Source organism: Nelumbo nucifera, chromosome 5 (assembly GCF_055504915.1).
Source record: "Nelumbo nucifera cultivar China Antique chromosome 5, China Antique-T2T, whole genome shotgun sequence".
In the NCBI taxonomy this organism is placed as follows: domain Eukaryota; kingdom Viridiplantae; phylum Streptophyta; class Magnoliopsida; order Proteales; family Nelumbonaceae; genus Nelumbo; species Nelumbo nucifera.
This window is the reverse complement of record NC_142653.1, coordinates 26,152,808-26,178,828: the sequence shown is the minus strand read 5'-3', so window position 1 is coordinate 26,178,828 and position 26,021 is coordinate 26,152,808. Positions and strand designations below refer to the sequence as shown.

The 26,021-nt window shown below is 38.7% G+C and overlaps 3 protein-coding genes and 1 pseudogene across 6 annotated transcripts in view; 3 read left to right on the top strand and 1 right to left on the bottom strand.

Annotated features, from left to right (window-relative positions):
- Positions 1-806: 806 nt before the first annotated feature.
- On the top strand, positions 807-15,643 carry LOC104607499 (NADP-dependent D-sorbitol-6-phosphate dehydrogenase-like). Its single transcript, XM_010273153.3, has 6 exons — positions 807-1,130; positions 12,498-12,592; positions 12,706-12,823; positions 13,585-13,717; positions 14,907-15,126; positions 15,237-15,643. Exons 1-6 carry the CDS (start codon positions 998-1,000, stop codon positions 15,465-15,467), a joined length of 930 nt encoding a protein of 309 aa, XP_010271455.1. The 5' UTR covers positions 807-997; the 3' UTR covers positions 15,468-15,643.
- Positions 1,766-5,498, top strand: LOC104607599 (calcium-dependent protein kinase 5-like; annotated as a pseudogene).
- Positions 15,644-20,480: 4,837 nt separating the features above from the next.
- LOC104607497 (3-oxo-5-alpha-steroid 4-dehydrogenase family protein) lies at positions 20,481-24,981 on the bottom strand. Its single transcript, XM_010273147.3, has 6 exons — positions 24,826-24,981; positions 23,939-24,288; positions 22,210-22,444; positions 21,016-21,114; positions 20,836-20,907; positions 20,481-20,723 (listed from the first exon to the last, which is right to left on the bottom strand). The coding sequence occupies exons 1-6, from the start codon at positions 24,979-24,981 to the stop codon at positions 20,619-20,621; spliced, it is 1,017 nt and encodes a 338-aa protein (XP_010271449.1). The 3' UTR covers positions 20,481-20,618.
- A 623-nt stretch (positions 24,982-25,604) lies between these two features.
- EMB2757 (Transducin/WD40 repeat-like superfamily protein) overlaps positions 25,605-26,021 on the top strand; it is a 28,097-nt gene continuing 27,680 nt past the window's right edge. For 2 of the 4 annotated variants that reach the window (XM_010273152.3, XM_088887390.1), the window contains exon 1: positions 25,605-25,786. The gene's annotated coding sequence lies outside the window, so the exon portion shown is untranslated. The remainder of the gene's footprint in view (positions 25,787-26,021) is intronic. The other 2 variants (XM_010273150.3, XM_010273149.3) reach the window with 2 other exon arrangements.

Genomic DNA, 26,021 nt, shown 5'->3' with positions numbered 1-26,021 from the left:
TGTTCAAATTGCACCTGTAACTTACTTATTAAGGACAGGAGCCTTAAAATCACACACACACACATGCTTAACACGATTATTTGGGAACATTGCACTCCATGCTATAGCAAAAAGTGTCTAGACAATAGGGGTGGCCACGAGTTGAGCCTTTCACGAGCTATTTGAGCTCGACTCAACTTAGTTTAAACCAAGTTTCGAGTTTAATTCAAGTCCGATATATAGGCTTGTTTGCTAATCGAGCTGAGCTCGAGCCCAATGAAGCTCAACTTGTGAGTCTAGTATTAAATAAATAATTTTTAATATATATATATATATATATTATACATACATATGTATAATAAATAATTTTATTATCTATAATAATAATTTTATTTTTTACGTATAGTAGTAAATAATTTTTATAAATCTTATTTTTTTGTATATTAAATAAAAATATTTTTGTATATGTAATATTAAATAACTTTTATAATTCTTAATTTATTATTTAAAAATTAAAAAATAATTTTATACATATAATTTTTATTTTTAAAAAAACTTAACTTATAGTCGAACTCAAACCAAACTGATCAAATTCAAACTTACAAACTATGAACTAAGCCGATCTCGAGCTTAAACTCGAGTTCAAATCTCTAACTCTAATTGAGGTTGAACTCGAACATGATACTATTACTGCGAGCTAAGCTCAAATATCGAATCCACCCCTAGACGATTACAATTTTGATTACATTAAAAGCTGGTCGGATGCTAACCGTTGAGCGGAGATTCTTGCAAAATATTAAATATTCCAGTGGAGGGATATTTTGGATGTATTTGTTCTGCTTGGTGGACGACTGGATGGGTCGACCAGAAATTTGTGCTCATTCGAAGTCTCAATTATTGAAAGGGTAAAGTGACGTCCATCCCCCATCTTTATCCACAAGCCACTCCTGTCTGTGAGACTGTGAGTCTGTGACATTGCATAGGCACTGAGCTTCTAAGAGAAATAGAGCCCAGTTCAATGGCAATCACCCTCAACAATGGCTTCAAGATGCCAATAATCGGCCTTGGTGTCTGGCGCATGGAAGAAAAATCCATGAGAGACCTTATCATCAACGCCATCAAAATTGGATACCGTCACTTCGACTGCGCTGGTTCCTTACTTCATTCCCTATTCTTGTTACTCTTGAACTTTTTGATGCTTATTATTTCATTACTTATAGCTGTGAGTTTTTCACTAGTATTTCCAATTTGGCAATAGCATATAGGTTCCTATATGGACGGAATTCTGGACTATACTCGGTTCCTTTTTGTTTGTTTGTTTGTTTTTTTTTTTTTAAATCTTGCTTCATGGTTTCAGCGCTGTTTGGCTATTTTCTACTGTTATTTACTATTTTATCAAGAAAAAGGAATAAGATTCAGAGTTCGTTTTAACTATACTTTGGTAAACGAATATCGGCGCATTTGGTTTTTTGTGGAATAGCACAGGAAATGAATGATTCGGGGTGGCTTTACGTTATTGGGCGTTATTGGGAAGTTGAAACCGAGTGCAGGGATTTCATGCTTGCTGGATTCCTTTGAATTCGGGAAGTTTGAGATCCGAGAAAGGGGAAAAAATTGAAAAGAAAAATAGCATTGGCATTGGATCACTCCTTATCTGTTGTCTGGGTTATATTATCACTTATCAGATGATGAAACGAGTCACCCTTTTGTGGAAATTTATTAAGTAACACCCTGATAGCATCATATCTCATTGTTCATCAGTGTCTTATCAGGTTAGGAATGACCAATGGGTTCATCTTACAAAAATGAAGACCCTCCTACACAGATAACAAAGAAGAAGCTCCCAACAACTAGAAACTTACCATTTACTTCGATTCTTGACATTGTAGGCTTCATAGCTTTCACACCCAGTTATTGACAAGGTCTACACGGGGTGGATGGTGCATTGTTGCATACAACTCTAAATGGGATTTGTAATGCTAGTAGGATGGCACTCGAGACATCAAACTGAATTTTTAAAATTTTATCTGGTGGATTATAGGAAAGTGATGCTACAATGTAAAGATTTGCTTGGTTATGCTCAAATTTCTGAACTGATAAAGATTCTAGTATCTAAAGGAGCATTTACTCCTTTCCGTATCACTTAAGCATTCTGCATGATTCATCACCTACTTCCTGCAGGTATGGATTACTGGGAGAGAGGAGGGAAGGAAGGTGAGTGTGGCGTTGTGGGAGAGATCCCATATACCTTCTACAAGTTGAAACCTTGTAGAAGGCTTCAGGCGTGTTCATGGGACTATGGACCATAATATTAGAATGGCAATCATATATTTCTACTATTGCCATTCAAAGGCTTTCTGATGCTGAAGCCTAAGAGTCATCTTTTACATATGAAATTTATGCTCAAAAGATTGAAGTATATACATGAACTTGTATGGTTATATGGGTGTCATAGGTTCCCGGAGTTCCAGTTTCCAAACTTGGGCCTTATGTCCATTTCCTGTTCATCTACAAGAGAATATACCCACTTTAACCTCTTTGGATGGACAGAGTTCCCTTAATTAATTAATAGGAAAATACCATGATATGCCTCATTTTATGGTTTTCTCGTGCTCATAGCCTCTATGTTTAATAAGGCTTAATAGCTGCCTTGTTTTTAGATTTCTGTGGTTAATTTAAATACCATTTAGATGTTGACTTGGAAAGACAACAGTGGCTAACAGCCTTGCTATGAGAACCTTTCTATCATGGATTTTTAAATGCCAACTAATTATATTTTCCTACAAAAAACACCAAATAACACTGACATTCTGAAGTGCATTTGGCACAACTGATAATGATGGCTGAATTTTGTGGTATAATAGCGTTGAAACAGTGAAAACCTTCATTCTGATTGGTTTTCAAGTAAGGGTATCTTCATCTTTTAAACAAGGGTAATTACAAAGACCCTCCTTGTACTATGGGGTCAGTGACAAAGTCCCCCCTGTACTTTTTTTTTGCAACGAAGACCCCCCTAAACTTTAGCCATTAGACAAAGACCCCCTTCTGTTGGCATTCTGTCAGTTAAATTCAAAAAAAATCCAACTGTTTAAAGTTTTCTAAATGCCCAAATTACCCTTTTGTACTGTTCATTGTCTTCTCCATTGAAGTTAACTGAAATGGCCATATTATTATCGTTGGGGTTGTTGAAGCCTACCATTCGCTTAGGGTTATGCATAGGGATTTGAAGACAGAGAATTTCTTGTTGGTTAATGATGTAGCCGTTTTTGGTCACGTACCATTTTTTGTGATGTATAAATTTTTTGGCTAAGTACCTCGTGTTTGACCTGGTGATGCTCCCTGGTGATGAGCTACTTGGTGGCGAACTCCCTGCGGGAGAACTACTTGGTGACAAACTGCTTGATGGCGGTCTGGTGGCGAACTGCCTGATGGCGAACTGCCTGGTAGTGCTCCCTGGTGGCGAACTGCCTGGTGGCGAACTACCTGGTGGCGAGCTACCTGGTGGCGAACTGCCTGGGGGCGAACTGCCTGGTGGCGAACTGCCTGGTGGCGAACTGCCTGGTGGCGAACTGCCTGGTGGCGAGCTACCTGATGGCAAACTGCCTGATGGCGAACTCGTCACTTGACTTGCTCCTAGGCGGTCTGCAACTCAGAGGATGGTGGAGCTCCCTGGTGCAGCGCAACCCGACTACCCTCCGCGTGAGGTGATTTTCTCTCCTTTGTAGACGGCGGAAGCTGAGGGACCTGCGGGAACTGAATCAGAGGACCCAGGGGTATTTTCCCGGCGGGGACTCTCCGATGCCTAAGTTAGCATTCTGATTACAGAGGGCTTGGAGAGAAATGAGAGAGCTAGAGAGCGGGGGTTACCATACTTTTTTCTCCCCTTTGGCTTTGGGGGTCGGAGTCCTTATATAGTGGTGCCCTCGCGGGTTAGGTGGGTGAAAAAGCCTTCAAATGGTAAGACGTCATATCCCGTCAGAACCGGGGTACGGTGATGAACTCCTCGAGGTTGTCAGGCTAGCGCTTGTGCCAGGCGGCCAGGTCGGCGCCTGGGCCAGGTTGTCAGGTCGGCGCCTGTCAGTCGGTGGGTCGGTGTCCGGGCCAGGTTGCCAGGCCGGTGCCTGTGTCTGTCGGCGGGTCGGTGTCCGGGCCAGGTCGCCAGGTCGGCGCCTGTGTCAGTCGGCGGGTCGGTGTCCGGGCCAGGTTGCCAGGTTGGCGCCTGTGTCAGTCGGCGGGTCGGTGTCCGGGCCAGGCTGCCAGGTCGGCGCTTGTGTCTGGGCCAGGTTGCCAGGTCGGCGCCTGTGGCAGGCTGATCCGGCCAGGTCGCGCAGGCCGCGCGCAGGTCGCGCCAGGTCGCGCGCATGTCGCGTGCAGGTCGCACGCAGGCCGCGCGCAGGCCGCGCACAGGCCGCGCCAGGCCGCGCAAGTCGCGCGCAGGCCGCGCCAGGCCGCGTGCAGGTCGCGCCAGGCCAGCCAGACCGGTGTCCGGGGGGGAGACCAACTTGGTAAGTTGTTGCCTGGGTGCTTGCCTAGTTGTCACGAGGTGCCACGTGTCGCAATTTCACTGGAGGGCCAAATCTGCCCTCATCAGTTAACAAAGACAATTTTCTCTCAAAGACATTGATTTTGGTCTCTCAATCTTATTTAAACCAAGTCAAGTATTTACCGATGTTGGATGTCCATATTATGTGGCTCCGGAGGTACTTTGCAAGCATTATGGACTAGAGGCAGGCAGATGTATGGACTGCAGGAGTGGTACTGTATATATTGCTCAGTGGTGTGTCACCTTTTTGGGCAGAAACCCAGCAAGGAATTTTTTATGCGGTTCTGAAGGGAGTTATTGCCTTTGAATTAGACCCCTAGCCTCAAATCTTAGACAGTGTCAAGGATCTTATTAGGAAGATGCTCTGTTCTCAGCGCTTGACTGCTCATTTAGTACTATGTCATCCATGTATTTGTCAAAATGGAGTTGCTCCTGACTGAGCATTGGATCCGACTGTCCTTTCTTGCCTAAAACAGTTCTCTGAAATGAGTAAATTAAGGAATATGGCTTTGAGGGTAATAGTTGAAAGCCTCTCTGAAGAGGAACTTGCTGGTATATGAGAGATGCTTAAGGCAATGGATACTGACAATGGTGGTGCAATCACATTTGATGAACTAAAAGCTGGTTGGAAAAGATATGACTCTAATTTGAAGTAGTCTGAAATTCGTGATCTTATGGATGCGGCTGATGTGGACAACAATGGCACCATTGACTATGGAGAATTTATTGCTGGCACAGTTAATTTTAACAAGCTGAAACGGGAAGAGCATCTCATTGCAATATTTTCATACTTCGAAAATGATGGGAGTGGTTATATAACAGTTGATGAATGGTAGTGTTGAGTTTTGGGCTGATATTACTTGTTTTTATTTACATAACATAGTTAGGGAGTTATTGGGCCTTAGGCCCATTAGTTTATTTTTTAAGTTAAGTGAGCTTATTCAGTTCTTACAATTAGCTGACTTACTAAGGGCATACTTTTCTTTGTACCCTCTTTTATTTGTGAGTATATAATCAAATGAAAGGGGCGTCTTGACCTAATTTTTGGCTTCTCCCATTCTTTTTTATCTCTCTTCTCTTTCTTTCTCAGCTGAAACCTTTTCTTCTCTTTTTTTTCTTCTTTCCTTTATAGTTTGTATATCAAAACAGGTCATCTAAACTTTTCTACTTGGTATTAGAGCAAGTTTAAAGATTCTTTGAGCTGCTCCATCATGCAGCCCTAGATTGGCCGACTGCACGATGAGGTAAAGGGCTGATCGAAGACTTTAGGTAAGCCTAGTTCTTGGATTTTTTGGTGGATTTGCAATCTCTTGTAGTTGGTCTAGGGTTTAATAGCAAAATCAAGAAGAACTGGAGAAAGGGGGAGAGTCCTGATCTAGGACTCCTCAATTTTGACCTAGGAAGTAGCGCTCTAGTTTTCTAGGCTTCCTTGAGGTTTTCTGAAGGGGGCGGTTCAAGTCCTAGCCTTTTTGGAGGTCCTTGGAGGGAGCGGCAACATCTTCTCTCTCTTCTCCCGCTCCCACGAAAAAGGGAATCTTTGGAGGGAGGGGCTTCTAGGGTACCAAGAAGGTGTTTGACGTTTCTAAAGGAGATAAATACCTTTCTTTTCATTTAAATTGATTTCCTAATCTATTTTGTGAGTTATGGAGGGCTGTGGAGTTGAAAACAAATTTGCAGGTGAAATGGGATATGGGGGAGGAGGTGTTGTAGACCTTTAGGGCTGGGACCATCACTACAGTTAAGTTGGACGGTACAAACTACTTAGAATGGTCACAATTATGCAAAGATGGCCATTGATGCTTGTGGGAAATTGGGTTATGTCACCGCTGAAGTAAAGAAACCTGAAACTAACCACTCCCAGTGGGTACAAGAAAACTATATGGTGATGACTTGGCTGTGCAATTCCATGTTACCCCATATTAGTAAGAACTTTTTATGGGCTAACACAACTAAGGAGATTTGGGATGGAGTAGCATAAACCTTTTTTTTTTTTTTTTTTGATAAATAACATCAATTCCATTAAAATAATGAATAGATACAAGAAGATCCCCTTAGAGGCGCGAGGAGCAGCCTCTCCAAACAGCAAATACACAAACTACAACAGAGAAAACATGAATGTTGAAATTAAAACAATAGTTACAATTGTGCCCAGAACAATGTTTCCCTATTTATACATTGTTTTGACAAGACATCAGCAAAAGCATTAGCTGATCTCCCAACCCATTGTACTCTTATAGACATATTTCTTGTCAGCCATTTGAATTTCTTTAACTCATTTTTGTAGCCCCAAGTGACATCCTTCGGATTATTTAACCAGTCCACCACTGTCTTAGAGTCTCCTTCAATCAGATGCTGCTCCACGCCCACTTCTTTTGCAAGAAGTATTCCTTGTATTGCATTTAGCAGTTCTGCCTGGATAGAGTTCCCAACTCCTAAAGGGCCAGGGTAGATTAAGACAACCTCTCCAGCCTCATTCCTCAGTACACCTCCCATCCCAGAGGGACTCGGGTTACCTTGGCTACTCCCATCAAAATTCAGCTTCAAAGAACCAAGAGGAGGGGGGACCCAACTAGTCACTGCCCTTCCCTTGTAGGAGGAACAACTTGCTACCAACTTCCAATCCTTCCAACAATCAGCAAAAGTAAAATGGTTAAATAATTCTAGAGTCTTTAACCAATGTAAAGACCTGGACAAAATGCAGTCCTTTAAGGTTTGACTGCTTCTTCGTTTTTCTTGGAAGATTCTGACATTCCTTTCTTCCCATACTGTCCATAACAATGCTGCTCGTGAGCATCTCCACATTTTCCTTCCTCTTTTATGGGGCCAAGAGAAGAAAGAAGGGTTAAAAAATTGTGCTTACTTCTGCTGGCATATCCCAACTAGACCCAAACAAAGATAGAAGCCAAGCCCAGAGCTCTACAGTGACACTACAAGATAAAAATAGATGATTACAATCCTCACCATGAGATTTGCAAAGAATGCACCAGTTTGGTGAAATACAAAGGACGAGTCTTCTCTTTTGTAGGTTGTCCATTGTGTTTACTTTACCATGCCACACTTCCCAACACAAAGCCATAACCTTGGGGGGACCGGCCTACACCAGACTTCTTTGAAAGGGAAACTCTGATGAGAGGGAGATTGGCAGAGGAACTTGAAAAAGGAACCACAAGAAAAAGACCCTTTGGGGTGAATGGCCCAAATTCTTTTATCAGGTTTCGAGGGATCCAACCAAACCTTATCAAGGAGGCATAGAAGAGTAGACAAACACTCAATTTCCTCATCCCTTAATCCTCTACGGAAACCAAAATCCCAAGACAAAGTTGGTAAGGATAAATTCGACGGAAGGAATTTTGAGATCACCTCATTTTTATAAAAGGAAACAGAGTACAATGAAGGAAAAAGGTCTTTCAAAGGGAGATCTCCAACCCAATTGTCCTCCCAAAACCGAATAGAATTACCTGAACAAGTATCATACCTGACATAGCTAAGGAACTGCGGAAGAACTTTGTGAATTGCTTTCCAAGGTGTGGCTAGGTTAGCCCTCCTTGATGCACCAGCATCCCAACCACTCTCTGAACATCCATGAATACTCTTCACTACTTTGTGCCAAAGTCTATCCCGCTCCAAAGGCCATCTTCACAACCACTTCCCTAACAAAGCTGAGTTCTTTTTAAGCACATTCCCGAGCCCTAGTCCTCCCTCCTCTTTGCTTCTACCCACAACCCCCCACTTAATTAAATGGTCTTTTTTACCTTCTCCCGGTTCCCACAGAAAATCTCTCATCAATTTTTCCAACTTCTTCGCTTCCCTAGACGGTATCTTAAAGATAGAGAGATAATAGGTAGGTAGATTCATGAGGGTAGCTTTTATCAAAGTGATCCTCCCACCCAAAGAGATATAATTTTTCTTCCAAACAGCTAGTCTCTTTTCTAACTTCTTCAAGATTGGGGTCCAGAACCTATTCTCCCTAGGGTTTGCTCCCGACGGAAGCCCTAAGTAAGACAAAGGTCAGGAGGAAATGGAGCACTCAAGACAGCCTGCAATCGCCTCAACCTCCTCAAAAACTAAATTTACTCCGGCCATGCAACTTTTTCCTAGATTGTTTTTTAAATTAGAGACTCCTTCAAAAACTGTAATCAATTCTTTCAAATTTTCCACCTTCTCACCGAAACCTCCCTCACAGAAGATCATCAAGTCATCTGCAAACTGAAGGTGAGTGACTGGCATTCGGTTTGTGCCTACTCTCCAACCCCTTATCACATTTTCCCTATCAGCACTAGTGATAATTCGACTAAACACATCAGCTACCAAGGTAAAGAGGAAGGGTGAAAGTGGGTCCCCTTGTCTAATTCCCCTACTAGTTGGAAAAAAATCCCTCACCACCCCGTTTACTAGGATGGAATAGTGACAAGAGCTAACACAACCAGTCATCCAACTACACCATCTTTCCCCAAACCCACACTTCCTCAAAACCTCTAGTAGGAATTGCCAGTCCACCAAATCATAGGCTTTCTCTAGATCAAGCTTACAAACAAAGCCTCTCTGCTTGGACCTCTTCATCTCTTCCACACATTCATTGGCAATCAGAATCTGATCAATTATCTGGTGCCCTTGGATGAAAGCCCCTTGAGCCTGACTAATTGACCTATTCATAGAATGAAAATGTTGCTAGAGCCTACTGGTTGAGAAACCAAGTGATTGTTACTAGGCAGGGTGATTGTTAGTAAAGCTCTCTCCAAACCTGAGCGGAAGACAACAATGTAGGAGGAAATGAAAGCCTTGATCTAAAATCAAATGTGGGAGATTGTGGATTTACTTGATGGCAAGGAGATAGTTGGCTGCAGATGGGTTTATATAGTGAAGTATAAGGTTGATGGGAGTATAGAAAGGTACAAGGCAAGGCTGATTGCAAAAGGGTACACCCAGACTTATGGCATAAATTACTTGGAAACTTTTGCACTAGTGGTAAAGATGAGCTTAGTTCGGATTTTTTTATCACTAGCAGCTACATACTCTTGGCCACTCTTCCAACTTGATGTGAAGAATGCTTTTCTCAATGTGGACTTGCAAGAAAAGGTGTATATGGATCTTCTAGTTGGCTTCTACAATGATGTGGAAAAAGGAAAGGTATGCAGGTTGAAGAAGTCTCTATATGGTTTGAAGCAATCACCTAGAGCTTGGTTTGACAGGTTTTAAAGCACATTGGTTGTATTTGGCTATACTCAAACTCAATTTGATCACACTCTTTTTGTGAAAAGGTGGAGGTCACTGGTGTCGGTTTTGATAGTGTATGTGGATGGCATTTGTAGTGATTCGAGCGAGATTGATACCTTGAAGAAGAATCTACACAAAGAGCTTGAGATTAAGGATCTTGGGGAGTTGAAGTACTTTTTGGGCATTGAGGTGGAAAGGTCCAAGCATGGAATCTTTATCTCACAGAGGAAGTATGTTCTAGATCTACTACATGAGACAGGAAATCTTGGGGCAAGGGCAACTGAGACACCTATTGATCAGAATAAGGTGAACTAGTGAAGGATGTTGGAAGGTATCAGTGGGGCGGTTGCTATACTTGTGTACGACACGACCATGCATCTCTTATGCTGTGAGTGTGGTGAGTCAATACATGCATGCCTCACGAGTTCAGCATTGAGAGGCTATTTATAGGATACTTTCCCATTTGAAGGGACACCCAGGTAGAGGCATATTATTTGCTGACCATGGACAGTTGAAGTTAGAAGCTTACACATATGCTGATTGGGCAAGGTGTCTAGATGATAGGAGATCTACATTAGGGGTTTGCACTCTTGTTGGTGGTATTCTAGTTTCATGGAAGAGTAAGAAATAGACAATTGTGGCAAGGTTAAGTGCAAAATCTGAATATAGAGCCATGGCACATGGTGTTTCAGAGCTCCTTTGGATTTGTTCCTTATCAGGGGGGATTGGAGTTGAGGCTAAAGAACCTATGGTGCTATATTGTGACAATTAAGAAGCAATTAACATTGCCCACAACCCAGTTCAACATGATAGGATGAAGCATATAGAAGTGGATAAACACTTTATAAGGGAAAGGGTGACATCCAGAGAAGTTTGCTTACCATATGTTGCATCTGACTTGTAGTTTGCTGATGTTCTTACAAAAGGTGTTGCAAGAAACAAGCTGGAGCATGATCTACACAAGTTGGGAATGTGTGACAATTATTCCCAACTTGAGGGGGAGTGGAGTTTTGGGCTTATATTACTTGTTTTTATTTACATAACATAGTTAGGGAGTTATTGGGCCTTAGGCCTATTAGTTTATTTTTAAGTTAAGAGTGCTCATTCAGTTCTTACAAGTAGGCGACTTACTAAGGTCATACTTGTCTTTGTACCCTCTTTTATTTATGAGTATATAATTTAATGAAAGGGATGGTCAAATTTAATTTTTTGGCTTCTCCAATTCTCTTCTATCTCTTTTCTCTTTCTTTCTCAGCTGAAACCTTTTCTTCTTTCTTTTATAGTTTTTATATCAAAATAGGTCATCCAAACTTTTCTACTGGCAGCAAGCATGTTCTCAGCATAACATAACATACATTCTTGTTGAAGATATTATCAAAGAAGTTGATCAAGAAAATGATGGTAGAATAGACTACGGTGATTTTTTTGCTATGATTCAAAAAGGAAATGGGGGAATTGGAAGACGAACCATGAGGAACAGTCTGAATATGAGCAAGATAGATGCACCAGAATCTCATTAGCCTTTGATTATGCACATCATGTACAGGGATATTGGCAAGTACAACAAGGCCTGAAGAGAAGAATCGATGGTAATGACTTCAAAGATGCAAGTTTGGTTGGTATCCATCTTTGAAACCTTGAGACATATTACAGAAGCTTCAAGAATGAAGGTTCTATGACTGAGCATTTTGTTAGTCATGCCTGTTTGTGGCCAAAAAATTGGAAAAAAGAAAATCCATATGACTTCGTTGAATGTATGCTTCTCCCATTTGAAGTTTGAAGTTTTGTTTGTGAAAAAAAATACTGTTTCTTCTCCTTGTTATCGATTATATTGCTAATTCTGTAAAAAATTATTAATTTTGTTTGTGTAATAGGATGTGATGTTTGGTGGCACTGAGACCATGGCGTCAACAATTGAGTGGGTCTAAAATGAAGGGTTCAGGAGAGTAACTGAATAAACTCCGGGTTAACCAGCGAGGGCATCGGAACTAGCCTTTGTAAATCTTCTTGTAGATGACCATGATGTTTTGATCATGGAAGGGAAGATAACCAGCCATCAAAACAAACAAAATCACTCCGCTAAGAGGAGATATCCACCATATAGGTATTTTTGAGTCAGAGGTTTTAAGAGAAAACGGGCAAGAAAAAGAAAATAGAGAAAGTTTAGTGGGGTATTTTGGTAATTTAATGCATTCCGTTATCTGACTTAATGACTGAGGGGGTCTTTGTCTAACGATTAAAGTTCAAGGGGGTCTTTGTCGCAAAAAAAGTACAAGGGGGACTTTGTCACTGACCCCATAGTACAGGGGCGTCTTTGTAATTTACCCTTTAAACAATAACTAACATTGTTTGATATATGTCAGAAATTAACAAGAAACTCTTGGCCATATTTAGAAATGATGTGACATAGAAACAACTCTAAAATGAGGCAATTCAAGATAATTTTTCTTTAATAAACTAATTATTCATCATCATTGTTATCAATAAGAGTATTCTCTGATACTGAACTCTCATGTACTAATTACCCTACCTCTTGTGATTGCTCATTGCTAGGATGTGAATAACCAAATCCTCTACGATTCCATAGTGACAATGTTAATAAGTTAAATTGGGCTATTATGTCTGTAACAGTCAAGTAAAATGATTCATGATTGGCTATTTTCTTTTGTAAACATTCAATTTGGCATTTCCCTGTTGCTTTTATTAGATTTATTACCTTTTGAGGAAGTAATAATATGGCTCAACTGATGTTTTCTTGCAGCTGATTACCAAAATGAAGCAGAAGTTGGTGAGGCACTAGCAGAAGCATTTCAGACTGGCCTTGTGAAGAGGGAGGACCTTTTCATTACCACCAAGGTCAGTTTAGTTGAAGCTCTAGTAACTCTTTGTCTCTCCATGGTTGTCTTATACCTAATTCCAGATTATCCAAACTACTGACAAATAATTTCCATCCACTCTTCTGGCTGCAGCTTTGGAACTCGGACCATGGACATGTTCTTGAGGCTTGTAAGGACAGCCTAAAGAAACTTCAGCTAGAATATCTGAATCTATATCTTGTTCACTTCCCTGTAGCCACAAGGCATACTGGTGCTCCCTTGCTGCTTTTCATCTTCTACATCTCTTTGTATGATTTGCATGTTGTAATTTTAATTTTGATGAACTTGGTACCAAGTATTATATATGTTTATTAATTCAGCTACACACAGTATTGGAGGGTCTGCATCTTCAATGGTACATGGCCTGAAAATTGTGATAACTGGAGTATCTTAAAATCTAACACTTGGATGGCTAGGAAAATATGAAATTTATTTAACTTTGAGGACTATGCCAGATAGTTGTGAGTGATCAATTGGCCTGGTGATTGATCTCTACCCTATTAAGGATATGGAGTGGGATAGGGGAGGGAGGCACCATTACTTGGTATAGTGGTAAAATCTCGGTCTGTCATGCATGAGAACACAGGTTTGAGTCTGAGAGTGGCCACTTTGTGCCAAAAGTGCCAAAGGTTAGGACCTTATCCAGTCCACCCCTCCCAATACCCCAGATGGCTGGGACCAACATTGGGTAATGGCCTTTTGGTGGGATAGGGGAGGGGATGGATGTAAGATGGGTTAATTAAAGATTATGAAACTCAGTTATTGCCCCTTCACTTGTACACATGTGGTTAACTGATCCATTTTATGGACTTGTGAAGTTTGATGGTTTGGTGATATTAGTTGGTAATTTGTTCGTTCTATGATTGGTTGTTATTTCAGTAGCTTCTTTCATCATCTTTTTTTTTTTTGACGCGCTTTTTTCATCTTCTGAGTGTTTAAGTTCTGGATCTGTCTTTTTTCCCAAATATGTAGGTGTAGGTACAACTTCCTCTGCTCTTGGTGAAGATGGTGTTCTGGACATAGACACAAACATATCCCTGGAAACTACCTGGCATTCTATGGAAGATCTAGTCTCCATGGGTTTAGTACGTAGCATTGGTATCAGGTATACTATGAGCTTCTTGATCAAATTTTGATGATCAGTTAGCAGTTTTAGATTGTCATCAACTATATCCTGATGAAATAATTAAGAAAATCAATACTGGGGTCTGATTTTGAAGTATTACACCTATGAACATAATTATCACGAAGCACCAATAAAAAAAACACAATTAATAAAAAAGCTACCCGAGCAGCTAAATCGTCCAATTTATCCATTTCTTTTGAAATGTTAAATGATGTTGAAGATGATTTAAAAGAAAAAAAAAATAAAGAGAGAAATGCAGTGTTTTCAACCCCCTGCCGCCCCGTTGACCCGGCCGGTTAAACTGTTCAAACTGTCACCTGGCTATTAGTCCGGGTCTAATTCTACTAAAACCCAGACGTTGGTCAAAAACTGCCCAACCTGGGCGGTTGGACCATTGGCCCATTAGACCTGATGACCAGGTCATGGGTTGCACACTAAATGTGTATGCAAAATTCCAGAGGCCATAACTTTGCACTACTATATTCGATTGTGAATTTTTTTTTCCATTTTGGGCAACTTTTTGAGTTTGATCTATGTGTCCCAAGGCACCAAATCCCCCACTTTTTTTTTTTTACCAAAACCCCCCTTTGGCCTCAAATTGCAAATTTTAGCATTTTCTACAAATAAAAATAAAAAACTGAGTAAAAAAATATAAAACGATGCATATAATAAAATACGTGTTTATATATATATATATATATATTCTGATGTTGCATAGTTTGACTTGGATGGTTGAGCTGGTGACCCGCGATCCGGAGGCAAAAATTGTTCGGCCTCCGGATTTGTTTTTAAAACATCGGAGAATGAAGAAGAAATGCATGTGGCCAACCTCCAATATGCGACATGCATGTCATGTGCGTATGTAAGAAAGGCAGGGACCTCCTTGTTCTGTCTGGACTTGGGTATCCTCCAACTTGGAACTTCTGTCCAAAGAGACTGATCAAAACCAGTTTTTAATGTGATTGAAACAATAGTTGCACTTGATTCGAAAAATGATTCCAAGCGTGCCATGCGTGGCAGGATTACAAACTAGGGGAGGAAAATTTCCACCTAACCGTTGTTCAAACTTGAGTTGCTCGTTTTGTTTTTGAAAGCTCATTCAGTATTTCTTCAATTTAGATTTTAGAATACCAAATCTATTAGAATAACAAGAATGATTTATTTGCAGCAACTATGACATATTTCTTACAAGAGATTGTCTAGCCTACTCAAAAGTGAAGCCTGCGGTTAACCAGATTGAAACACATCCTTACTTCCAACGTGATTGTCTTGTTAAGTTCTGTCAGAAGCATGGGATCTGTGTCACAGCTCATACTCCACTTGGGGGCTCAGTAGCCAACGTTGAGTGGTTTGGTTCAGTCTCGTGTTTGGAAGATCCAAATCTCAAGGTATGTGCAATCACACACAAATATCAATTCTCTCATAAATTCATCTATTTGTGAAAGCGAAGAGTAGTTCTAAGTGGTCCTCTGATGGTGAATGATTTCTCCTTGATCAGGGTCTTGCTGAAAAATATAAGAAAACAGTTGCGCAGATACTTCTCCGCTGGGGGATCCAGAGGAACACAGTTGTCATCCCTAAAACATCAAAACTTGAGAGGTTGCAGGAGAATTTTCAAGTTTTCGATTTTGAGCTGACCAAGGAGGACATGGATTTGATCAAGACTGTGGATAGGAAACATAGGACCAACCAACCAGCCAAGTTTTGGGGCATAGATCTTTATGCATAAATAGGTCCGACAAATCTATATGAAGTGGACCCCCTTTTTTTTTTTACAGAACTGCACCGAAAGACTGAGAAATGGATAATCCGTCATTTTACTCGTTTTTATCGGTAATATACAATATCTGACCATTTTAGTTAATTTATTAATGTTATTCAATCGCAATCGGGTTCTAGGAAAAACTTGTATGATTGTATTATAAAGGTGGTAATCAATCAGGTGGTGTTCACTACAATTCACCCAGGGGTGGGGTGGGGTGGGGGGTTTGATTGAACAAAGCTCTTTTGATACCATACCTTTCCATATTATAGATTTATCCGCTATGGGAACATATCCCTTTTAGTCTCCTTGCAGATAAATAAGGCTCTGTTTGGACAAATCTTTACTCTTGAGCTTTGGGTTGTGAAAAATAAAATTGAGTAAAAAGTGTTTAAAGTGTTTGGTTGCAGTTGCTTTTAGAAAGATAATAGTTTTTAAACCCCAAGACACAGTGCCTTTGGGAGGACTGAGCTTAAGATTCAGCTAAGTTGTTTTGGAGGACTTTAGACAAACTATTTAAAGAGGCTGAAGTGGACAGTCCTTCAAATGACTGGGTGACGGTTGATTCAGGTTCTCTGTATTTATCACAAAGCAAAGCTTATAGGCTATCCGTGTTGGGACTATCTAGAAGTCAATGTGGCAATGTGATTTAACCCTCCCAAAGGGGCAGCAGAATTGGGTCTTTGTGCTTTTTAGGCTTTAAAAACATAAATCGTGACGCTTATAATCTGAAAAGTTAAACAGATATATATAGTGTTTGAAATTTGAAAAGAGTCATGAATGCTTTTCAACTTTGAGGCTATGAATAGATAAAGTTGGTTGTGTTGGATAACATCTAAAATTCCCTTTATTATTTTACCCTTAAAACATACTATGGTAAATTTGAGTTCATAAATAATTTATTAAATTCAAAATAACATTAAAAATAAGAATAAAATTGAAAAATACATATAAATTTATATTGAAAATAAATTATTAAGAGTTAAAATAATAATGAAAATAGTAATAAATCCCATGAAGCAATGAAAACAATATTTAATAATTATCAAATTATTAAATTAAAACTATTAAAATATTTAAAAATTTAAAAATTAATAATTAATACAAATAAAAAATATAAAAAATAAAAACATTAATATTTAATAAATTTATAAATTAAAAATAAATTTATAATTTGATAATTATTATAAATTATCAAATTGAGATGGCCCGAGTCAGAATTGCCATCTCCATGGAAGGTTTCACTTCTCAGTGGTCCCTAGCGTGATCTCTATGTCCATGTCCTGTTTTTCTAGCTCTCTCAAAATTGAAAAGATAATCCATTAATCCAAAAAATAATCCATCCATCCATGACTTTCAGTTTTAGCTTCTCTCTACCACTCTCGAAACCTTCCTTGTTGCTTCCTTCTCCCTCTCATGAACTCCACAGACACAACCACTAAGCTAGACTCAGAACCTGAGCCGTTCAAATCTCCGTCAACTCCCTGGTGTTATCTGACTCCTTGCTGGAAAAGAGCATAGGAGTTGTCGTTGTTGGAGTTGGGCTCACCGGATTAGCTGCTGCTACTAGGCTCCACTCGGATAGTATCCCATTTGTCCTCCTAGAAGCTTCGGACGGAGTTGGTGACCGTGTTAGAACCGACGTTGTCGAGGGATTTATCCTGGATCGAGGGTTTCAGATCTTCATTACTGCCTACCTTAAACAAGACCGCTGCCAGCCGACTGAGAACAACGATAGTGGCGGCCGACAGGAAGACAGGGGAGGGAGGGAGAGGGAAATCGAACAGGACCGCTGATTGAGAACGCCGCTGCTGAGAAATCAAAGAGGACCGCCGCTGAATGACTGAAAACAACGGTAGTGGCGGTTGGCGAATATGGTGTTTCTTCGAGTTCTCCGTCGTCATCTCCCTTCGAGTCTTGTCCCTGCACCACCGATGGTTAGGAGTCAAATAAAAAAAAATTGGGTTTAAAAAGGGATGTATATTTGAATATTATGAGGGGCATTTAAGACTTTCAAACACATCTGAAACGTATTTGAGTGTGTTCAGTAATGGCCCATGATCTAAACATTTCGGATTTGAAACTCAATTTCAAATCAATTTTAAGATGAATACCGCTTTTGGAGTTTAAAAAGTAATGTTATTAGATTTCAAACCTCTTAAAAGCATTATCAAACGCTACCTTAGTGTAAACTTGATTGCATGGACCGCAGAATAGCTATTTATCTGGCTGGGTAATTTCTATTTAATTTTTTGCTTCACAATAGGAAAGGACATTCACAATATGAATGTGAATTGTTATGAGTTCCACATATAAATTAAAGCCATCCTCCTTGGAAACAAATTGCTTCTTAAAACAAACAAAGAAAACACATTCCTACTTGAATGCACATTTTATTTACAAAACAGAAACTAAATTTCTTGTTCAAACATGATTCCATCCACCGTAGTGGGGGGTTGGCAACATAACAACTGTCAAATTAGCAAAATGAATATATTCTTGCTGATGTGGCAACTGTTTTTCTTTTGGAAAACAAAACCATACACATTTATAAATACCCCACTATTGATTTGATATCTTGTTTTAGAAATCACATAACATCTGCTTTCCAAATTTTGTTTGCAAGTTCCAAAAACCAAATCAAAACCATTTGGTTTGATAAGAAGTTGGTTCTTAAAACAAACACATGAAATATGCTTTTGGTTATGTATACATTTTTTTTTTCAAATTTCATACAAAAATGTCATCTTCAATTTAAAGCCAAGTCTAGGAGTGCTTAAAAATAATCACTTATTTTGGGCCGGAACCATACAATTAAGTATTTATTGATGATTGGGAAGTAAGTCTGGAATAACCCCAAATTTCCAGCTTTTTTTTAGTGCTTAAGGTTATATTTGGTTGCAGTGCAATTTTATTTGTACTAATACAAATGCATGAGATTGCATGAAAAAAATGCAAATTCTCATTTCATTTTGTTTTAGGTTTTATTTTATTCTTTTTTATATCTTAATTTCATTTGTACTGCAATCAAACAAAATAAGCTAAAAATTGAAATAAAAATAGGCCAGAATTTTGCACTCTAATCATTTATACGGCCATAGTTTTTGCATCAGTGCAAATTTATTTGCATTGCAACCAAACACAACCTAAACAATAAGTACTCGTTCAAATTTTATTTATCAAAACTGTCCCCGTTTATTTTTTAAATTTCCAATCATGCCCTTCGAAGGTAAAAATGTAGGGTTTGAGACATCAGGCTGTCTTCTCCTTTGCCTTCTGCAACGAGTGGCATAAGGCAGGCGTGTACAGAAGCCTCTAGGCCCTCTACCACGTACACCCAATAGACGATTGGTCAATTGTTGTAGAGGTACAAGCTTCTACCACGTATACCCAATAGACGAAGCATCTCGACCCCGCGAAACCTATTTCTCGAATTCTCTCTCTACGCCTTCCCTCCGACATGTAGTAACTAGCGACTGATTCGTTTCGTCACCCTTCACCGAAAAGAAAACCTAAGTTGTGACTTGTGAGGGATTACAAATATTCAAATCGTGTCATTTCAGTCGTGACTTCGAATCTACTGGTTGCAGAAGGCAACCAGCGGCGGAGGGAAGTTGAGACATCAGATATTCTTCTCCTTTACCCATCTTCAATCTACCACCGGTGGATTTTGAATCTACGGTTTCCCTGTGGTCACATCTTCTCACTGTTTCCCTGCGGGCAGTAATCTTCTGCGTCCAGATTGCCATATATTTTGAAAATTTAAAGAAAAATAAAAGACAAAAGAGTCAAAGTGTATTTAAGTGCTTATGAAAGAAAAAGATCACCAATTCCCAAACATGGCCTAAGATTTATAAAGCCTATTTTGATCTATATATTTAATGTCATATTTGTCTTTTTAAACCATATTTTTTATAGTTTCAAAATGTCTTTGAAATCATCAGAATGATGGTTTTTAAAGCAAAAACAAATCTTTTAGTAAAGAAATTATATGATTCATAGAACATCATATTAAATAAATAGATGAAAACATATTCTTTATACCAGAAATTAAAGAACACTTGTTTTTGTTTCAGTTTTGGAAACAAATTACAAATATATAACCAAGAACATTTTTTCTGCGATTTTTGTTAAGAACTAATTTGTTTTCAAACTAGCTGGTTTTGTTTTGTTTTCGGAAACTTGCAATCAGGGAAAAAAAAAACATTTCACATTGAAGAACACCCCCTTGATGGTTCAAAACCTTGAATTATTTTCGAGATAAAACCAACATGCTTTTGCTTCTCAAAACAAAAAAAACACAGTTCAAGAATGTCTTTCATTTTTTTTTTTTGATTTGACAATTTTATAAACAGATGAAAAACATTCATGTTGTAGAATTCCCCCCTTGGTGAAAAACATAACAAATTAATCACAACAGTTCATTTGAATTTGGCATGTTGTTTGGTCAGAGGTGTATAATCATATTAATTTTAATTTCAATATTTTGTGTATAAGAAAAATTGATCTGGTGGTTATTCTCATAGAAGGGCTAAAGGGAGGCTAGAAAGAAAAGAGGCAAATAAGAAATAATCTAGGAACTCAAAGTTCGACTGAGGAAATAGCCTTGATAGTGTAGCATGACCAAATAGGATTTGATAATAGCTGATTTAATGTAGTGACCAGTGCTTTCAGACCATTGTTGACTGAGACGGTTGAACAGGTGACCTGAATATATCCCGTTATTTGATGGTTTTGACTTTGGTCAATGAGCTAAGTCTAATTGAACTACCAAACCTGCCACCTGGCCAATTGTCTGGGTGTCAAAAGGTCCAGATTTTGAAACACCGGTAGTGACTGGGGTTTGCTGATTTAAGTTTTTTATCTCCTTCGGTGACACAAATTCCTTTTCCTTCTAATTCTTTTCAGAGTTAGATCTTATACAAAGCATTTCCATAATTTACATAAAGAAAAAATCGAAAAGACAACCAAATAGAATACTTCCATTAAGCTCAACTGAGATCATTAAAACTTAAAAGAGCCTCTTGCTGGTATTAAGTACATATTGGCTTTATAGCCTCACTAAAGCACATTGAACAATCTAAAGACCATATACAAGCCCTCTAAAGGGGCGCATGTTTAATAAATATAAGGAATAATAGCACGCCTGTTAGGGGGGTAGTTATCAAACTTACGTATATACCACCTTTGTGTTTCTGCCGCTGCAAAGGCAAGATTTGCCACCTATGACGCCATTCAATGCAAAAGCTTTGGTTTCAGAGAAAAATGAAAAGACAAAAAGTGATACAGAAGTATTCAGAACGAATTTCTGATAAGAGTCAGGGAGGGAAGATACCACAAATCCAAAGAGTAACCAAATTGTAAGGTCTGAACCTCCACTAGCAATCACAAGACCAGCATATATAACCTGCATTACACCAGAGAAGAAATTTGAATATTAACAAACCAGGACAAAAAAGAATGCAAAGCGCTTAAGCATTAGCATGATGAAGCACTTTCCCCAGAAAAATCTTACAATTTCAGCAAGGTAATGTGGACATGAAACAATTTCAAACCAATCACCCTGAGGGATTACATACTCATCAGTTTGATCTCTTTGTTCTCGCAGTGAACCCTGTTAAACACTTGGAAATTTTGGTAAATGTGCAAAACAAGAAAACAGAATTCCAATTTAGAACTTTACCTCCTCCCCCCAAGAAAAGGGAAAGTCACATTTTAGTGTGATCAGGAATTTAAAAATCTATATTGTGATCAGGAATTTAAAAAGAGAAATTCACCCATGTTTTTGAGGCTCCATCTGGCACTATTAACGACTGATCCCCTGGGTGGTGTTTGTGTGTTTTTACCCAAGGATCTACTATTTTTCTATTTTCTTTCTATTTCCTTATTTCCCCCTATTTCTCTTGATTTACTCATGGAAACATGGATTGACCTGCTGAGTCAGATGGCTGAAAATACGCCATTCATGCATGAATTATAGCTTTAGTATATTTCTTTCAAATAAGAAGTTAATTATGAAAGGACCGTTGGATGAAATGAGATTGAACTTGGTGGATATGTAGGAATCTTTAGCGTTGCCACCTCAGCTGCCATATATTACTGAATTGTATACCAGTTCTGCAGTTTGATCCCAATTCCCTCTTGAAACTCCATCTTTGATAGATCAATAATAAAAAGCTTGTTGTTCAAGCTTTCTATTTCCAAAACAGTTCCAACACCAAAAAATAAATTTAGATAAATCATTACAAACTCAAGATGCATGAGTACAGTTAACAAGAACATATGTGGTACCAGGACATGATTCTAAATGATCAAATAATTCTTATTTTGTCAAGCAAATTAACTGATGGTTCAACACTGACTGGCAGGACATAATTCTTACAAGAGACGTTTGGGTGGAGAGGAATGTTAAAATATTTGAAAAAATGCTCAGTCAGAAGAGGTAGTGGTTAGAAAGATACAATGCATGCTTTCTCATGTCTGGGAGTGCATAAATTGTTAAAGGGAATACCTTATAGTCTCACTTTCTGAAAGAGATTCTTTTTGTGTAAAAGGGATTAGGTGATGAGGTGGCCTTTTTGTATATCATTTGTGCACAGTTCCTGGGTAAATGTGGGGCTATTGTAATTTTGTTTTGACACAGCAATACGATACAAAATTACAAATCTTTACTTTGCTCTTTTTCATAAAGAAAAAAAAAACCACTTACAAGAATTGAATGGCAACGGTGCTGATGAATCCAACCCCAAATAAAAATAGCAGCTCCAATCCACTGAAACCATCCAAGCATTATAAGAGGCTTCATACATCCCCACAAATCAAACTCAATAACTGACATGTTTTGTTGGCCTTTAACAATGAATTCAGCTACTTGATGAGCAGAAAATCTCAACACCTCCAGTGCATACCTACTGCAAAGTGATAATGGTGCTGCTGTATAAAAACTACCTTCAGAAAAATCAGAAAAGTCAAATGATATGGTTTAGCACATATGTACAAGTTACAGAAATGGTAACAAAAATAAAATATAAAAGCTGATATGGTATTAATCCAAAAATGATCTAGTTTTTTTTTATTGATCAAGAAAACAGGAAAAATCTCAATGTCAATATCCATTCCAAAACAAAAATCTAATAATAGGATATTGAGTTTCAATGCTGTATAGCTGGTGATAAAATGAGGGCACCTTCATGCATGCAAAGCCCAAGGCCTGCAAATTCAAAGGTTCTGAATAAAGTTATTACATGTTAAATAGTGATGGCCAGTTTTCAGCCAGTATGGTGGTAAAACTAGAAATGGCTTAGGAAAAATTGCAGTCATATTTTCATAGATATGCATCCCTCAAGCATCATTTTATACAAGGTTTGAGTTATTCACCAGGGTTTAATTACTGTTGTAGCCTTAGGCATTGAGAAAATTGTTTTTTAACTGCAAACTTTCCTTGTTGCATTTTCTCATCTGAAGGGGTGTCCTTGGGATCTAGGTTGCACCCTATACTTGATTTCTTCCCTTGCAAAAGAGTTCTTATGGAAAGAGAGTAAAGAGACTAGTAACCAAAACTATTTCATCCCCATTAAAATAGCACTGATAGCCGAACTCACAAAGTCACAATGGCTGGCACCCAATACAGTTCTCCTCATACAACTCTTCTGGCTAACTCCTGTTGATATTCTATTTATCTTGTTAGTGGTTGTAAGTTTTTATAAGTTTGAGAAGCATTACTATGGTTGCAGATCATCTAGCAACTTTATAAGTTAGTCTTGGATATGTCATTTATACTCTGTTTTTCTCATTATTTGTACAGGATGCATCTGTTTGAGATAATGAACTTTTGTGTCCCAGATTCTGTGAGTTGACAATAATGTTTTTCTCACCAGCAATTTTGATGAATATGACAAGTTCACAATAATAGTAAAACTGCAAGACAAATGGAACAACTCCAAAAGGACACAGCAATTTCTACAAGCCAGACATTATCCAAAGTACTAAACTAAATTTAAAAAATAAACTATGAAATAAGAAAATGTGAAGGAAATTTTCACAGGCATCAACGGACCAATAAAAAAAAGTATCCCTTGAAACAAAACGAATATAAATCATAGATTTAGCAATTGGTGAATTCAAACAAGCAATTATAATAGAGTTCAACCAGAAGGTATGTAATAAGCTTTTTTGAACATATATAGAAATGCGACACCATTCAAGCTTTAGCAAATGGATACCATGAAATGCATTATTCAGGTCAGCAGGATGTTTGAATTGACTTGCAACGTATGCTAATACATAAACCATACAGATACCATTTTAGTGGAGAAGAAACAATACTTCATATTGGAGATTGTTAAATTATCATATAGTCAAAACCAAAAGTAATTTGTGTATGGAAGAGGAGGTTACAAGGAAAAAAAATATAGATTGAGAAATGATCAGGAACTCACAAGATCCCAGTTAGATAGCCGAAAATGTGCATTCGAGCAGAAGGGCTATAGTTAAAAACATGAAGTGTCTCATAAAGGCGTCTCAAGACTTGAATTTCCATCAATAAAAGCAAAAACACAGTCTTCCAAACACTGTATCTATGCTTTACTGTGGTTGAATGAGACTTGTGCATGGAAAAGATATGTGCACCTCCAGTCAAGTAGCTCGCAACTGTTGAGTAATGCAGAGACTCAGAACCCAATGGAACCATCCGACATGCATAGAACCATGTCATAAGTAGCAGGACTGTTGTCCATATTACAGCCACCACATAAAAATGCAAGAAGAATTTCTGAGGGACAGTAAATTTCTACAGGTCCACAAGATAACAAGTCAGTTGAAACTTGACTAAGCCAATTAGGTTAGTTGGAAGAATAAGCAAATGAACTCGAAAGGATGTGTTGCAGTAGAGTTTTAATAGCACAGTAAACCAAACTTTAGCCCTTTGTTAAATATCTGCTTTTTCTTTGGTGATGAGGATGGGGGCATCTAATTCATTAAAAAGTAGTCCTAAATTTTGAAAAATTTAGCAAATGCCACTGTAATGAAAATTAAGTTAGCCATGAATCAACAACAATGGAGAAAACTACCTAATAGTAATTCAGTAACATAGATTTTTATTCTTTTCTTCTACCAAAAACAGAGTAATGTCGATATTTTTAGTTCTGCAATTGCCCAATATGGAAGTTTAGAAACTTCAGACACAAAATAGACAAAACTTGAATAGAAAGAGAAGTCTTTACCAAAAAAAAAAAAAAGAAAGAGAAGCAAAACAGATTAACAGAATGAGCTTTTCTTCTGATTACCAAAAAAAAGAGCTTTTCTTCTACAGTTCTACTAGACTTACATTTGAAGAAAACTGCATGATCTTCCCTCTTTTCGCGAATCCCAAGATAGCTCCATGAAAAGAACTGAGACGAGAGGAGGGTATGGAAGCAACCAGTATGGGCAATATTCCTGCGATCCATGCTGCTCTGAGCACTAAAGCAAGCCTTAACTTCATGGTTGCAAGAGCTACTGCGATGGAAACAGGAAAGGAGAGAGAGCTTTCAGCTTCAAAACAGAGGTTTCTGGTGGAATCCCTAAATTCTTTAGGTACACGGCTACACGCACACGGCAGTTTCCTTTTTGTTTTGGCTCGAAATAGAAAGAAGTTGCAATTTTTTTTTTTTTTGTTTTTTGAATTTTCAAGAGCAGCCACTGAGTGGTAGACACCGTATGGTTCTCGTGAGTTACTGAACGATCAAATAATCGCTCTCAGGAAGGCGAGTGAGCTCGAAGTAATACCAGGCGTGAAGTTTTGGAATTCAGAAGGGAGCTTGTCACTGCGTAATGTGCATTTCTGGAAGCAAAGAAAGAAGGAACAAGGAGACAAGACAATACCTTTCTCTTACCACGGTCTTCTTTTTCTTCTTCCTCTGTTCAGAAGGATCTCGAGACGCAGAGTCCGACAGAGGGAGGATTGGAAGACGCTACCATTGTAACGATAGCAATGCTCTTCGACAAATGAAGGTCTCTGACTAGGATGGGGTCTATTGGATGGCGTTGACTAGATTCCAATCTGACGTTAAATAAATGCTTTCCACTGTCATCTTTACTATACGGTCCAGATACTTGCCTTGGCTTCACCGTCTCTGGAGTCTGATCTCTCTCTCTCTCGTACGTGGAGCCATTCAACTAGGAACAAATGAAGCAGAAAGTAGTCAAAGCCGCGCGGCAGCAAAAGCAATATGCCACATTTGACGGTCATTCTAGTTGGACGCAATAAGACGAGTGTCGAGGGTTTTCAGCTCCTATCGCACAATTTCGTAATCTTCGAACTCTACAGAATTCGAACTCTCTTTGGTTTATTTAGAAAATAAGAATGATAGTAGATAACTTGTGTGCGTATAGCGCCACTAATCGTGTTTTGCTCTCTACATCCAATTCCGCATAGTAATATTTCCTCACTCGAAGGTTTCCTTCAATGGTTTTGCAAAAATAGCAAACAAGTATTAATTCTACTGCTACCTAGGGTTCTATAACGTACACCCACTCTGGACC